General features: G+C 49.5%; 1 protein-coding gene across 1 annotated transcript in view; it reads right to left on the bottom strand.

The window, feature by feature from the left end:
• Positions 1-9,782, bottom strand: part of PDGFRA (platelet derived growth factor receptor alpha) — a 31,764-nt gene extending 21,982 nt beyond the window's left edge. The window contains exons 1-3 of the mRNA XM_008491829.2: positions 9,647-9,782; positions 2,445-2,505; positions 747-1,061 (exon numbers count right to left, since the gene is read on the bottom strand). Of these exons, the coding sequence (XP_008490051.1) occupies positions 747-1,061; positions 2,445-2,493 (364 nt within the window). The 5' untranslated portion in view covers positions 2,494-2,505; positions 9,647-9,782. The remainder of the gene's footprint in view (positions 1-746; positions 1,062-2,444; positions 2,506-9,646) is intronic.
• Between the last annotated feature and the right edge of the window lie 6,256 nt (positions 9,783-16,038).

Below are 16,038 nucleotides of genomic sequence, written 5' to 3'. Positions count from 1 at the left end.
CAGAGACAGGTACTTCCAAGAACAAGGGATACATTTCTTGTGGTTCCAAGTTTTCTACCACTAGAGGGAAAGGCTGCCCAGGGCCTGGAGAGGCTGGGGTTGCTTTGAAAATTACAGGGCACTGCATGGTAGCACTGTATTTAATCTTGCATCAGACTGGCCAGCAATAACACTTCTCATTTCACCAATCCTTGTGACAACCACCCCCAAGACATCTCCATTGTTTTTTGCTTCCCAGGCCCTGTGCACACATGAGTTTTCTCCAGTTCTCAGTTGAAGCCTGATTCAGGTTCAGAACAAGATACAGCCTTCCTTATCTTGCAGCTGCTTTAGTGTCAGACGTGGCACTGGTTTGGTCAACACACATTGCAAAACATCCACACAAGTCACCCCTGAAAGAACTGGCACTGCCCTTAAGCCCCACCTGGGGGCCAAGCAAACCTGAAAGCTGGATGTGCTCCCGTAGCTGAGCTGACTTGGCCACCAAGGCCTACTACCCAGCCCCTCAGGTCTTAATCTGTGAATTCACCTCTTTTCTTGAGAAGTAAAACTCTCACCAAAAAAAGTAAAAACAAACAGAAGGAATGACGAATATATCCATAGACTTGCAAGTCTTGATTTACATGTTAGGAAATGGCCCTAGGATCATTAATCTTCCTCTGACAGAAAACACAAGTCTTAGGAAAATCCATGGTTCAGCCCTCCCACCCAAACCTCCAGGTGTGGCTGTGGCATCCTTCACTTACCAGGCACATAGATGTAGATGTCCTTCCCTTCCACTTCCCCATCTTCCACTTGAGTGTGGTTATAATAGCAAACATACAAGCCCGTATCAGCAGCTGAGGCATTTCCTACTTCAAGCACTGTCACAAAGAGGCCACTGTTGTTTTCTTCATGTCTAATGTCAATCCTGTGGCTTCCCTCAGTCAGTGGGTACTGCCAGCTCACTTCGCTGTCTCCGGAGCATTTGAGTGTGAAGTTGGAATTCGGCTGTACCACCATTTCATTCCTATTGGGAACAATAGTCGGCAGAGGAAGCTGGCAAAGTGCTAGGAGCGGTCCTGCAAAAAGACATTAATAAACAGCATATGAACACACTGAAAAACCTCAGCGTCAGGATGGGAAAGATAGCAAAGCAGATCCAGAGCAGCTGGTATTCTGACCATTTCATATGTGCTGATGTCCCAGGAAATCTGCCATTGTTAAAAGCCAGAGCTTTGCCCAAGGGATGGAAAACGACTTCTCTTTGAAATGTAAAGTGTTTGCTTGCTCACTTCTGTTTGTCAAATTAAGAGGTGGAAGACAGAGGTGAAGTTAGAGAGGGCTCTCAATCCACACCTCAGTTTACAAGCCCCAAATGTAGGCATGGCTCAGCTGCATACCTGTGAATCCCACACCGGGGCTTCTGGGTCAGGGACCTCTTACAGGGCCTTTCAACAGTGATCAGAAAACCACCAGTTCTGTCAGCCTTTGTGTAAGCTGCCAACTGAAAGATAGAAACTCCTCCCCAAGACCAATCCCTGCACCTTACATCTGTCTTCTGTTTCTGCAGAAGGCTAGAGAAGGGGCTTACATCCAAAATGTGTGCATCAGATCTATCTGTAGCCAAAACCTACAGAAGGTTTATAGCCAAATAAAACTGTAATTCACTGAACTAAATGTTTTTGATGGCACTGGCTTTCAGATGCAATCTACAGTTAGAGGCTCAGATTTGTAAAACTAGGTAATTTGTAGGTGGGCTGGTTCAGGTCCAACTCCAAGGAGGAAAATTAGAAGATCCACACCCTTAAAAATGAGGAATTTACCAGGAAAACAGATTTACTGTTTCAATCTATCAAATGACCTGTAGAGAACAGATAGGGCAGTCCACAATAAACAGGTACTTAGGCCTGAAAAGTGAGCTCTGTACAATAAACCAGCAGCAGGCATCCAGCCTGTCTTTGAAACAAGTTTCTCACTCCTGCATGTGTTCTCTTGGCCTCCAGACCCTTTCTATATTTGTCACCCTGTGGCAAACCCTGCCCTCCCCTCCCAGCACCATTCGCTGGGCAGATGTTGGGAGGCTCAGCAGACAGCCCCAGCGGCTGTGGTGAGGTGGGGTGTGGGGTGGGGTGGGAGGAGGAGGGAGCCCACACAGGCAGGGCTGGAAAAACCCCAGTGGGACAGGGCTGGCACAGCTGGGAGCAGGCAAGCTCACTTTCTCTGTGCAGGCAAAGGAACTGGCAAGAGGTTACAGGAGCTGTAAGGGGTGGCAAAGTGGCCTGCACAGGCTAACAAAAGCATCACCTTCTTAGCCTACCAAAGGGAAGGGCAGAAAAATTGAGCCTGTAGACAATTGGCAAGAGTTTGGCATTTGTTTTATCATGGGTACAATGAAAGCAAGCTTAAATAAAGATTTATGAAGGAGTAGGGATGGAGAGGCCTAGAGGACTGAGGAACATTACCTGTGAGAAAATATCCCAGGATCAGGAACGTCCTTGGGGAAGTACCCATAGCTACCAACAACTGAAACAGAAAGAAGGAAAGAGGGAACCAGTTAATGGACTGACAACAGCAAGGACCAACAGGACTGATGACTGCAGGACCCCTCTCCTGCAGAGCCCTAGCACAGCTTGGGGACCCCATCCTGCACCCACAGCTCTCTGAGGTGTGTGCAGCCACCTCTCACAAGGTGTATGAGGCCACTGACACATCACCAACATGCAGCTGAGGCACCATGACCTCTTCTCTCCTCCTTCAGTGTAAGAAGCCTATTCCTGGCATATCACCCTCTCTCCAGCAGCCTGCAAGCCGCTCTGATGCCTCCTGCCACCTCCCCAGACTGAGCCCACAGAAACAGCCATGCACAGGGGCAGTACCCTCACAGACATCAGTGAGGGTGCAATGGCTTCATGAGCAAAGTTTTGGCCTTTTAGCTGCAAGCAGGTTCTATGGGAGAAACAATATATTTAAAAGCTAGTTTTATTCCAAATAAAGCAATCCTGAGTGATATTTTTGTTTTGCCATTGTATATATATATATATATAGCTTACTAAATACAATGCCATACAATAGTGTTTATTGCTTATTTAGCAAGAATTCCCTTGATCGAGAGACATCCTATTTGAAACATATGCTGAAATTTTCTAATGGAAGAAATCCATGACAAACTGTAGGCCAGCACAGCCCTTCAGAGTATCCTTTCTCCCCAGAAATGTGGAGAATCATAGATCACAGGAGACAATTTTAGCTTTAAAACACATAGTCCTAAGGTATCAGTCTTGAAGAGGCAACAGTGGAAACAAGCATCTATGAAATTTTTGTGCCATAAAACGACACTTATATTTAAAATACTGAAGCATCCTGCTAGATAATTGCCAAAAGAAAAGTTCCTACAACCCCTGCTCCCATTGAAATCAGCAGGCATCTTACTGGTGACATTAACAGTAATTGGATTTGACCCAAAGACAATATAGATGAAAAAATGTCTGCAGACAAGAGCCCTCAATCTTAAACACAGGCCAAGGAGTGAAATAAAGGATGATGCTCCGAGGCAGGGACTACATTTCAAAAGTTCTGGAGAGTTTCTATTCACCCTGTAGTATTCAGCTCCTGAAGCTGAGATAGGTAACCATGCAAAAACGTCCAGCTATTACAACTATGCTGGTGCCAAATGAGAGTTAAATGCTTACAACATACAAAGGACAGTTTCTGAACCAGTCCCTCTTTCCTCCCACAACATGTGGAGCAGACGGCGGGATGCTGCAAAGCACAAAGTATTTGGTACGCAAATCAAATGTAAGGGTCTCAGAAGAATTAGAAGACTTACAAACTACCAAACCCCAAAAACATGTAAAAACAACTTCAGAAATTCAAGTGACAACATTCCAGCAGAGACAAGACATTTTGCCTGATTCTTCAGTTAGCAATAATTACCATATGTTTATCTGTCTCCCATTGATAACAGTCTCTTGGACATCAAAGACCCTTGATCTCAGCCTCCTTGCTCATTTTTATCACATTTATATCCTGGTTTTTTTTTTCTGATAAAGTAAACCACCATAAATCTTGAAAGACTTAATGGCCTATTTTATTGATCTGGTTCCCAAGACAATGTCACCCTACTGTCTGCCAGGTTTCCTTCTGCCTTTTCTCTCTGAAAAGGCAAATGTCTCCCTCCTTCCTTCTGTTTTTGCAGACTATTCAACATATGATGCAGCACAAAAGGAGAAAACACAAAGCTAGCTTACTGCAAACCAGCCTGAAGAAATACTGCTGAAGTGGATTTGCACTGTTGCAGAGCTGCATGTGTGAGGATAGAGGCCTCATGACTGTATTGATGTCAGTACAGGTGATGGCAAAGTGCTACTTAAAATTTGCTGTACGATGGGGCTGCCATAGAAATCAAAGAGCTGAGTGCCTCAATCTACCATTGCGGTTTAAGAACACAAATTTGCACTTTCCAGCTGGCTATTCTTTCACAACTCCTAGCTTTGATCTTTCCTCAATGATCTGTTAATCTCATCAAGACCCAGAGCAACACCTCCTCACGGGTGAAAGACAGAATAATGTACTAAAGATTCACCATCATCCAGACTCAAGATCTATTTGAACTAGATTTAATTACATTGTGCATCTGATTTAAGCCTGCTTGAGTCTCATCTAGAGCATATTCTTATTCTGGAGTGCAAGATTTACACTTTTACACTTCTCCTTCCCACAACACAAAACAGCTATGCTTACCAGGTTTTTGTTTATGTACGATCACCTAATTTTTTCACACACTTATTTTGTTTCAGTTTCTTTTTTTACTTTGCTGATGCCAGAGAAGCCCTCTGTGTCCTAAATCACCCAAATCACAGGTCTGAATAAACACAAGAGGTTCAGTTCCTAACACCAGTCCATCACACCATAAATTGGTATAATCTCACTAGACCAAGTAGAATTATAAAAACTGAAGCCCAGTATTGACAACATACATACAAGATAACTTTGAGCCAGTTGTAATTCCTTGCATACCTTGAACATCACTAGCTAAAATGGACACCTGGATGTGTTAAAGCTAGATGGTGCCACGAGGAGTTTTTCAGATTCTCTGCAGGGAAGGCTGAATATCTAGGGTAAAATAGTAATTGCATCCATCTACTTTGACCATTGAGCTTAGAAAGGAACTGGCTGAATTTTTGCTATCTCTCCTGTATGCTTTAGTTATAAAAAGAATCAGGAAAAGAACATCTGAATGATTGTTATCAGCAAGGAGCCGATATTCTAAACACTCGCTGTCAAGCACTGGCTTCCTACCAAGAAGGTTTTCATTGACTGCACCGTAGAAGCCAAAGTAAAATCAATAATCAGAACACTGGTGGAAAATTATGCTATTCCTAGGCGATTGCTCCACATGACCTAGAGAGAAAGCACTGCGGTGGACCGAGAAGAGCAAACAAAGATCTCTTTCAAGACAGAAAACTAACCCATCTGCGAGGGGGCTGGAGACTAAAACTCATCTCCTTCTAGGCACTACAGTTCATGCTCTCAGCCACTAGATGGCAATGTTGATCCACATTACTGAGCCCTTTTTCCTGAGCAGAAAGAAGCGCTGGTCTCCGACGTAGCGGATGGAATCTAGACTGGATCTCCTGAATCAACTTTAAATTAAAATTTCTTATATTTTAATTTAATGGGGGTTCGACGATTTAAAAACAATTAATTAAGACAAACTTGTCTCTGTTGCTCTGTAATTACATAAGGTATATGATAGCAGCTGGATTGCAAATCTTGGCACGTAGTGATGTGATTATGCTTGTTAGGAGAGGGCTGGATAATTTCAGTGGTGATTTTGTCACTGTGGCAGTCTGTCCTTCTGGGAAGACTGACCTTCTCCAGGAAGAGCTAAGGCCAGCCCAAGAAAACAAGGGAAGATTTCCTCCTTGTGGTCACGAACTGAATGTAAAAGTTCAGACAGGACCTCCTGAAACATTTCTTAGTTCTCAGTTCTCAAATTGCAAACTCAGTTCTCCACACAAGCAGAGCTGCCCTGCAGTGCTTACAGGCAGGTCTGAAAAATTCACTGGTGAAAGGCACAAACAACAACAATAAAATTCAATTAAATAGACTGGTATAAATATTCTTCTAACCTGAGGCTTGCTCTACAGCCCTTTGCAAGTATCTGCATCCAGCAAAGCTCATATGCAAGAACAGCTACACACCAAGAATAGCTCAGTGCTGGCTCCTGCAGAGCCCAAAGCACTCACACACAGTGATGTCTGCTACTCCATGAGCCTTCCAGTCAGCCCTGATTCTTCAGCCCAACCTTCAAGGATAGATTCCATCAGTCTAGGAGCTAAAGGTGGGGGGAAATTTGCAAAGTCTAAATTTCCCACATAGTCCAAGGAGGATTTTCCAGACTGTCTCTGCAGTCAGACAAAAAGACTTGCAGATCCAAAGAATACAACTCAGGTTTTCAGGATCAAACCAAAGAACACCTTAGATCCCAACTCAAGTGCTCAGAAGCATTGCATAGAAAAATCAATCCATCTCTGCCAACCACAAGAGCAAGAAAGCCTAGCTGTTGTTAACTTTTCCCTTGGGTTCCCATGCAGAGCTTTATTGGCTTGAGAGAGATGAGTCAAGCAGGAGAGCAAGGCAAGAGGGAGAGAAAGGATTGTTCACGTACTTGCTCCACTTTTTAAAAATTATCATCAATTTTTGCCACCACCAGGAAAAATAACCTCTCAGAAGTCATTCCCTGGTCCTTGAGTAAAATGAACATCTTCTGTTAAAATCTTCAAAGTTCACATGCAGAAGTAGTGCCATTTGGGCCATGGTGATCTAAGGATGAAAGTGAGGAGAGGATTGTATAAACACTTCACCCTCATCTTTAGACTTAATGGTACAACTGGGAATAACCAGCAAGGCCTGGAGTAAGCAAGACTTTTTGTGTCTATATGCGTTGTACTTGAATCCTATTTCAATACTGTAGTATAGCAAAGAGGTATTTTATTTAAATATTTATTACTTCCTGCTTTCTTGAAACCTAATACCTATATATTACTCTCACAGCTGCATGAAGATCTCCCACACACCAAGAAGCAAATAAGAGCAAAGATGGCCCCAGTGCCTGATGGCAGCTGGACTGGCACACCTCCTGCCCCTTCATGCCAGGAGAGGATCACCAGAACAAGAGGTCTCATTTTAAAGCAGTGGGAGAGTGCCTGCAGGCTGGGAGATCTGGTTTGTTCATGGACTTAAATCCCAGTGCTTTGTGCGGTCTCATTTTTCTTCAAACTTTTTTTTTTTTTTTTTTTTTTTTTTTTTTTTTTTTTTTTTTTGAGGTTGGCTAAACCACTGTTTAGCTGAGGGCCTTTTTAAAATACTCTTTGTTAACTAGAAGCCAAAACTGAAGTCCCTTGCTGAGACATCTTTCCCTGTAGTTTCCAGACCCATAGTTAAAAGTTGAATCTCCACAATTTGTATTTTTATCAGCCGATGATAGAAGAAGCTTTGATGCTTGTTTCCTGGCTTTGATTCAGTCTCTTGCCCCATCCAGGGACACAGAGTTAAGGCAGGCAAACTGGGACCCCAGCATCAGCCCTGGGACATGTGGAGGGCATAACAAGCCGCCCACCTTTCCCCGGTGCGCCCCGTCGGGGTGACAGCGGGATGCCTCTAGCCAGCCGTGGTGGGGAGGGCGTGTGGGGGATTTACATTCACACTCTCCAGCCCCCATCAGACTGCAGCCCCTTGCCAGACCCTGTCTGCCCGCGGGGAGCCCGGGCTGCAGCCCACAGGGAGTGGAGAGGCGGCGCTGCCGCAGCTCCCCTCGGCGAAGCCCGACGGCCACAGCCGCTGAGGATCAAAGGCTGGCCAGGACACCAAGAAACCCTACAGAGATGGCAACTCCCAGCCACTTCGATGTTTGTCTAGGAAACAATAGGAAAGCCTTTGCCAAGCTGGAGCGATATTTCTTTTTTTCTTTTTTTTCTTTTTTTTTTCTTTTCTTTTTTTTTTTTTTTTTTTTTTTTTTTTTTTTTTAATGCGAGGTAGCCGGGCAAAAGAGAAGTGCGGTAGGGGAGAAGGAGAGCGGCTGAGTGAAGCCGGTTTTTTCCACCAAGGGCTGACTAATTCTGGTGGCACTGAGACCCGCGGGCTTCTTCTCCAGCCCTCTCCGTCGGGTGGGGAACAGACCTCGAGGGCACGGGGTGCGGAGAACAGGCAGGAGTTTCGGCGGGGAAACAAGCGTTGTGCCCCTGCTCGGAGATGCGGGACCAAGGGAGGGCGACATGCCCGCAACCTGGAGAAGTGTCCGCTGGTCCCCGCCCGGTCTGGGCGATGTCCTGTTCTCCCCAGGCGGGCAGCCTTGGACTCCGCAGGAGCGCCAGGGAGCTGAAGCATTTACAAGAGACGCGCTGAAAATGCTGTCGAAGGGCGCTGGAAACGTGTTCCCGGCGCGGGCGGGGGCCAAGGTATCGCCCCCGCCTGTGCTCCGCAGCCGCCTCTGCCCCGCAGGGATGCGGGCAAGCCCCGGAGGCTGGCGGCTGCTCCCCGGGGCCGCTGCTGCCTCTATAGATCTGTCGCTGCTGGCTCCAGAAAAAGCTATCCAAGTCCTGTTCTCTGGAACGGCTCCTGGGCTGCAGGATCCGTGTCCAAAAATGTTGAGCAATGCCGCGGACAGCCAAAAAGCCATTTCCTACTTGCTCCTAGGACTCTTCCAGGGGACTCCAGCCTGGCAGAGGATGGCAAGTTTGCAACCTCCGTGCCTGACAAAATCCAAACGGTGGCCGCGAAGACTTTGCCCTCCCCTGAGGTAGGGGACGGTGGGATCCAACAGTCCGGAGAATCCGGCAAGGCTGGCGTTCCCGTTGCCAGAGGGGGCTGTAAGCTGGAAAGACTCCAGGTACCAGAACTGCCTAAATTCAGCATCTTCTCTTCCTCTGACTTATTAAAAAAAAAAAAAAAAAAGACGGGGCACGCAGGGATGGAGATCGGGCTGTCGGGGGGGAGGGGTTGTGTACGTGTCCCCTCCCGGGATCTCGGGGCAATTTAGGCTACTCGGTCAGGGGGGTCGAGGTGGGAAGGGAGATCTGAACAGGGGAAGGTGGTGAAAAACAAAGGGTGGGGGAAGGGACGGGAGAGCAGAGAGGTGAAGGCAGCAAAGGATGCGAGAAGAGGGGGAGCGGCTGGGAGCGACCCTACCTTACTTTGTGGGTACGCGTCCCTCTGTCCCCCCGAGCGGGCACCGCCGCTACCCCCGTAGCCCCGGCGGGTCGTTCCCGCCCCCGTGGCAGGAATGCGGCGTGGTGGCCCCCTCCGTCCCAATGTGTTTGTCATTAGCGCTGCCCGCGCTGTTCGCCGCCTCGACGGCCCGTGGAGCGCCAGCTCCCGGCTCTCCCTCCAAGGGGACCGCCTGCGCTCTCTGCCCCCCCCGCCGCCTGAGCCTTGCGAGAAGGAGCCTCCCGCCCGACTCCGAGCATCGGGAAAAATAAAAGGGAAAAACAAAAAAAAAAACAACAAAACAAAAAAACAACAACAAAAAAAAAAACCAAACCAAAAAAACCAAACCGACGGCAACTAAATGGGAGGGGGAAGGGGGAAGAGAAGCAAATAGAATAATTTAAAAAGCGTAAGAAAAGGTGGGGTAAAAAAGGTGAAACTGCCCCTCACCTCTTACCTTCTCCTTTATAATCCGCAGCCCCAATCCTGCAGATTGTAAAATATCCAAAATATGTCCACGTCTTTTGTGACTTTCCCCACTCAGCCGCCCTCTTTCCCCTCCCGTTCGCCCTCCCTCCCGATCCGACTGTAATGGTCTCACAAACCGCGTCCCGTAATTGATTCAATGTTATAGTCCATCCTTCCAAAACTAATCATTTGCTTTAAGTAAATAGCTGTCAGGAAATGAAGCCCCCCCCTCCAGCCCCTTCAGAATAAGAGCCGCCCTGGCTCTCCCGGCGCCCCCAGCCCCGCGGCCGGAGGCGGGCGCGCCGGGGGGAGGCTCTTACGCAGGCAGGGGGGCCAGTCTCTGCCTCCAGATTTCACCAGCCTTGCAGGGGAGGGGGGAGGTTAGCCATATGGCAGGGGCGAGGGGGAGGGAAGGGGGGAGCGGAGAGTTTGAACTGCAGGGGGGAAAAAATAATAATAATTTAAAAAATTGTAAAAACCCCAACAATCCAGAAAAACTTCCATGAAAACTCCGAGCCCTCTCAGTTTCGTGAATGAGCCTTCCATACGCAAGCCCTCCGGGGCGGTGGGTAGGACGCCCGGGCTCGATGTCCCTGGGTCACAGTGTGAGTTTATGGATGCGGAGTTTGATCTGGAAACGAATTTGCGGCTTCCTCGTGTGCTTTATACACCACTGGGCTTGGGCTCGGGCTAGAGAGCTGGATGGACGGTGGTGAGCCAGCCAGGAGCGGGAGGCACTGAGAGAGAGGGGGAGAAACGAATCACTAATATTTATGAATGAAAAAGACAACGAAAGGTAACCTTCGCCAGGAGCTAGCCCCCTCAAACCCCGCTGCTCCGACAGGACCAGGACAGCTCTTCTCTTCCTTTCTGCCTTTGCTTTGCCCAGCACAACCAAACCCCAGTAACAGCCAAGCCAGGGGGCACGGAGGTGCCTGCGGAGGCGAGGGCAGCACACGTCCGAGTCCGTCCTGTTTGAACACGCTCCACTCGGAGCTTTGATCCCGGCCGGGAAGCCAACACCGGGTATCTCTGTTTTGTTGGCCGTAGCTATCTGCTGGCGATAAGGGGTGGCCCGGGAAGCTGCCGGGGAGCTGCTCTCTCAGCCCGTCTGCTGTAGGCTCCGTGCGGAGAGAGGCGAGCGGGGCCGGCGGGGCGATGCGGCAGCCGCGGGAGAGGGGGCACTGCAGCCTCAGGAAAGGAGCGGAGAGCCCTGCCCGCCTGCCCGACCGCCCGCCTCCTGGGGAGGGCATCGTCTCAGAAGCTGACCCCCGGGCCTTCTACCGCTTCTCCCCCTCTTCTCTCTCCAACGTTTTCCCCTCTTAGTATTAAACAAAAGTTTTTCCTAAAAGTCAAGCTCCAGGATCCGGTGTTTTTTCTCCTTCCTAAGATAGACTAGACCTAAGCCTCTGAAGCGAAGATGCCACGAAGGGAACAGGGGAAGAAACAATCAGGGACTCTCGTGAAAAGCGCACTCAGGCTGAGGTGCCTCTGGCTGGGCTTGCAGGGTCCCCGGCGGTGCTCCCGACCCTTTGCACGCCCTCCACTAGTGAGTGCATCCTTGGCTCGGGTGAGTGCACAACCCCGCTATTGCTTCCACATGTTCCTCCAGGAAATCAACGGAGTCGGATCTGTGAGCAGCCCCTGGTCGGAATGCTAACAGGATACCATAATGCTTGTGAATAAACAACAGACTCACAGTGAATCAAAAGCGTGGCAAGAAAAAAACCCAAGCAAATAAAACAAACAAGCAAACAAAACCCCAAACCAACAACAACAAAAAAACAACACCAGGAAAAAACAAACCAGCACGACACTGCACCCGGGAAGTCTCCATCGGGGGGGGGGAAGGGCAAAGTCGAGGGCACCCATCATCCTAAACCTTATTTTGTGAAGGAAAAGGTCGTATCAATGACCTAGGTCGGAGCTGCGGGCTCTCTCAGATTTAAGCCCCACGAAGATGCTTCTGTTCAGACCTGGGGCAACAACTGCCTCTGAGCTCCGAGGCGATCCCGCCCGGCCCTCCCGGGCCCGGGCCGTAATTTACCGGCTTGAACGTATCCGGCCTAATGTGGGGAGCGGTGGAGGTGACTCCTGGCGAAGTACAGTCAGGATAGGATGTAATGAGAGAGTTACTTTTGCAAAAAGAAAGGAGCAAAAGGAAAGGGAGGAGGCTCCTTCTGGTTGCAATTACCTGCCTCATTTGAATAATGCCTTTGTGATGATCATTATCGAGAGGTCGTTAACGGCTTCCACGTGGGTTCTCACAAGACCCAGTGAAAAATAATTGCAAATTCGGGGACTGGCAAAGCTGCCTGTTGGGCCAGCCTGGCGCTGCAGGCGGGGTGACCGCCGGCCTCTGCAGGGAGTGGAACGGAGGTGCTTGGTCGCCCAGGGCCCCTCCAGGGGAGCAGTGACACTTTCTTCGACGTGGCCTCCCTCTTCCCCACGCTAAGGACCAGGCTGCTCTGTTCCCACTCCTGCCACCGGGAGAGGAGACCCTTCGGGCGCCGGGCTCTGCAGGTCAAGCTCCGAAGTGCCGGCGGAGCCTATGGATTGGCCCCGTACAAAGGAGCTGGTAGTTAAAATAAACCCTTCAGGACGGCTGCTGAGCTCTACCCCCCGCCCCGTGTGGCGCAGGGGGGTCCCGTCCAGGGAGGCGCGGGGGACTTGGGGTTAGCGAGAGGACAAGCTGGGGGTGGAGGGGTTTCCAAGACTGCAGCCCCCTCTCCTGTCCCCTCTTCTCCCGCCTTCCCCTCCCCCCGAAGGGCTGGAGCATAAGGCATCCTGCTAGCGTGTGTTTTCGCGGCAACAGATGGAGGCTGCACATCTTAGACAAAACGGCTGCGCCCGGACTACAGGCGCTCTCGCCTGTTTACGCTCCCAACGTGCCCCCCTCTCCATCCCCCGGGGTGGGGGGTCCCTCTCTCGCCCCGCAAGTGTCGGCAGGATCCGGGCAGCAAGCATCGACGGGGCGGGTTTTTGCAGGGCTTTCGGACGTTTGGAAGGGAGAAGGGGGCTGGGAGCCTCCACGTAGCCCCACTCAGCATCCCACCACCACCACCCGGGAGGAGTCCCAGTTTGCTGCAAGTAATGAGCCTTTCCTGCGGCTCTATGCCAGCTCTCAGCTGTCTGAAGCTATTAAGCAGGCTAATAGGTGGCTCATGTGGGGTCCGAGCGGTCTCCTATAGAGCAGGGGCGGGTTGAGAGGGGGTGTCCCGGCTCGGGGCCCGAGGGAAGCCTCTCCATGGGGCCGCAGTCTTTTGTCTCCGTGGCAAGGCAGGTCTGGGGTTGATTATCGCTACCCACGTTGCAGCAACTCCCAGTGCGGCTCCAGTCGCAGCCTTCTCACCCTTACTACCTTTTGGAGCAGAAACCAAAAGGCAAGAAGCGTAGCGAAAAGCAGCTCCAGCCTGGAACAGACCCTCTCAAGCCCCTAAGAGAGAGAAAAAGCAGAGAGGCCTCTTGTCGCTGTACATTTGTTTCCATCTACCGCGGAGAGAGAAAGCAGCGGTGAGGACTTCCTGAGACAGAAGGGTAACAAGAAGCCAGGGGACCACCAAGCCCCTCAGGCCCACCGGGGAATGTGTGCTGCCTGGAGGAGGGCCCTACTTGAATTTACAGTCCTACCAGTTCAGGGTTTTTTGTTTTCCTCTTTCCATAACGTCAGATTTTTTTGTTTGTTCAACAGAATTTGGCTCTGAATTGCAGGGATCCTCTGTCACCGGGAGAGCAGACAGCCAGACAAAAGACATTAACGTTGACCAGCCTGCCCTCCCCAACCTTTATTTTGATTCCCCACGTGTTTGGCTAAGGTAGGTGCCCATCGTTTTCCTGTCGAGGCCGACGCTGATGCAAGGTTTCGCTGATTTGCTTTTGTTGTTTCTTTTGGCTCTTGAAGTTAAACGACGCCAAAACAGCCGTGGATGCCTTATTCTTTAAAAAACAGGCATTCTTTTTCCCACTGCTCCCTCCCTGACTTTTTGACTGGGATAGATTAAACAGGCCGCTCTGGTTCAGCAGCGGCCCCAACCCAGTTTAGGGGTGAGGTAAGGGCACCCCAAAGGCAAGGGGAAAACGAGTTATTCTTGCACCGCCACCTTTCGCCGCGCTTTCCTCTAAGCCGGCCCCCAGCCCCTGGGGCGGGGATCCGCGGGACCGCACGGCCGGAACGGGGGATGGAAAGCCCTCGGGTGTGCTCCTTTTCGCCGACCCAGAAGGCCCGGGCGGAACCGCCGTCCGGCCGCGACACTAGAGGGCACTGGAGCCCACGGGAGGAGCCAGCCCAGCCCGGGTACCGCACACCTCACCAGCCTGCACCGCCTCTGGTGTTAATTCAGGGTTGTTGGGCAAGCGGGGCTGTCTTCCCACTCCCAAGAATCTGAGGGCTTTATCCCGGCTGGTCCAGCCCTGCCCAGCCCCGGACTGCCGTGGGCCGGGCTCAGCAGCTCGGGGGCTGTGGCACGCATCAAGTGAAACAGAGGGAGCTCTTTCCCCCCCTGCCACAAATGAGTTTTCCCTCGGTAGTCAAAGGACCATCGCTGCTGATTCAGCCCAGGTTTGATTTGGGTTCGCAACTCCCGGGACCATTTTCTCTGTCTCTGTTCTCTCGAGCTGCGGCAACCAATGGACCACAGCAAGGGACAAACACGGGCAGACCAAGCTGCTTTTGTCCTGTGTATGCTTAGGCTGTGGTCAGGGATATACAGGGTCCCAGAGCTCCCACAGGGGATCTGGCTGGTGCAGAGGCCACCCTGGACACAGTGCTTACAATCACCCTTGAAATGATGGGCACAGGCTTGCCCTGGTGTGACCTGGGCTGACCACATCCACCAAATGTCCCTCTCATGGGCACGGAAGAGCCAAGGTAGGCTGAGCATCAGGAGGGGGCAAATTAAGGAGATCCAACATGTCTATTTACTGACTACCCTGAACTGTCTGTACTCCACATCCAGGGTGTCATTTTTCTACTTCATCCCACAACAGGTATTCTGCTAATGCTTAGTGACTGAAAATACATCCCTTTGAGATGGTATGCTGCAGAGTAAGCGGAGTAACCGGAGGTATGGCCAAGGTTTCTGCTTTGTAATTGCCTTTCTAAAAGATCCTTCTCCTCCCTGGATGTTTCATGCTCCAAAATACCATCACAAACAAAACATGATCCTACTATTTCTGTGGCATGGAGAGATTCTGAGCATGTGTCTCCCCTTTCTAAGGACAAAGAGGAGGGAAAGCCATCAATGGCTCCTAAGAGCTTACAGAATTGGCGTTTTTATGGAGACAGTGGATGCTGAGTTTCACCTAATACTTTCCAAAACAGGTCAACCCCTAATCCACCATTAGGAATTGAAAAAATCAACATCTATGTTGACATGGAGCAAAAACCTCCAGATCTGGCAACTAATTTAGTCATTCCTCTTAGTCACTGATTTTATGAATTTATTTTACTTTTAGTTACCAAGATTTACCACATGTTCAGTGTTCTTTCTTTAGCTGGGAGACAGGAGGGAGTGACACACTGAAAAATCAAGGAAAACTTTTCTTTGCTTTTCTGACACTTCTAGAAAAGACTATTTGGGTTTTCCCTTTTGTCTGAGGTCTCCAGGTTTCAGTCTGTATCTCGTGTAATTTTGCAGGGAACACTTTCTGCTTCAGTCCCATGCTTATTTGCCTCTCTGCTGTTGACAGTCTTTTAGAGTACTCAGTTTTATGGACTTCACTTGAGTAAAGTGGTTGCAGAGAGACAAATGAGAAAGTGAGGAGTGAGAAAGAGCAATGGATCAGTCCCTTTCCTATAGCCATGGATGTGAAGAAGCTACGGCTCAAGCTTAGCTCAGACAGGGGAGCACTGGTGTGACTCAAGAACAGGGAATACAGCAGCATGATCCTTGGACTGCTGGCTGGCTTAGTCAGAAACCCCAGTTTTAAACCTAAATTATCTTCTGAGAAAGTGTCTAATGTGGAAACTGGGACAGATTCTGCTTTGTGTATCTGGTGTAACTCCATCTTCAAGGGAAATATGCCAGATTGAATCTGGTATAATTAAGATTAAAAAATTGGCTCTGGAAGTCTTTTCATTGGCAATAAAGTTAGAGAAGTACTGTGAAGAAAAATAATTCAAACCAGAACATTGTTTCAGTGCTCTTTTAAATAACATATGCTATAGGCTCTTTGAAGGCATTTGTTCTCCATGGCAGCAGTATTTTAAAACTTTCACTTTGGTTCCACTAACCAAGTTAACCCTTCACAGCCAACTGTGTTTAAAATATGTTATGTACAGAAACATCATTTTGCAGGACGTTCTCCAAATAACCAAAAATTATTCCATTAAAATTATGTGATTGCTCCCATGGCAGTAGCAAGCTTCCTCTTGCTGGTGAG

This window comes from Calypte anna, chromosome 4A (assembly GCF_003957555.1).
Source record: "Calypte anna isolate BGI_N300 chromosome 4A, bCalAnn1_v1.p, whole genome shotgun sequence".
NCBI classification, from domain to species: Eukaryota; Metazoa; Chordata; class Aves; order Apodiformes; family Trochilidae; genus Calypte; species Calypte anna.
Note: the sequence above shows the minus strand (reverse complement) of the source record. Positions and strands in the feature narration are given on the sequence as shown.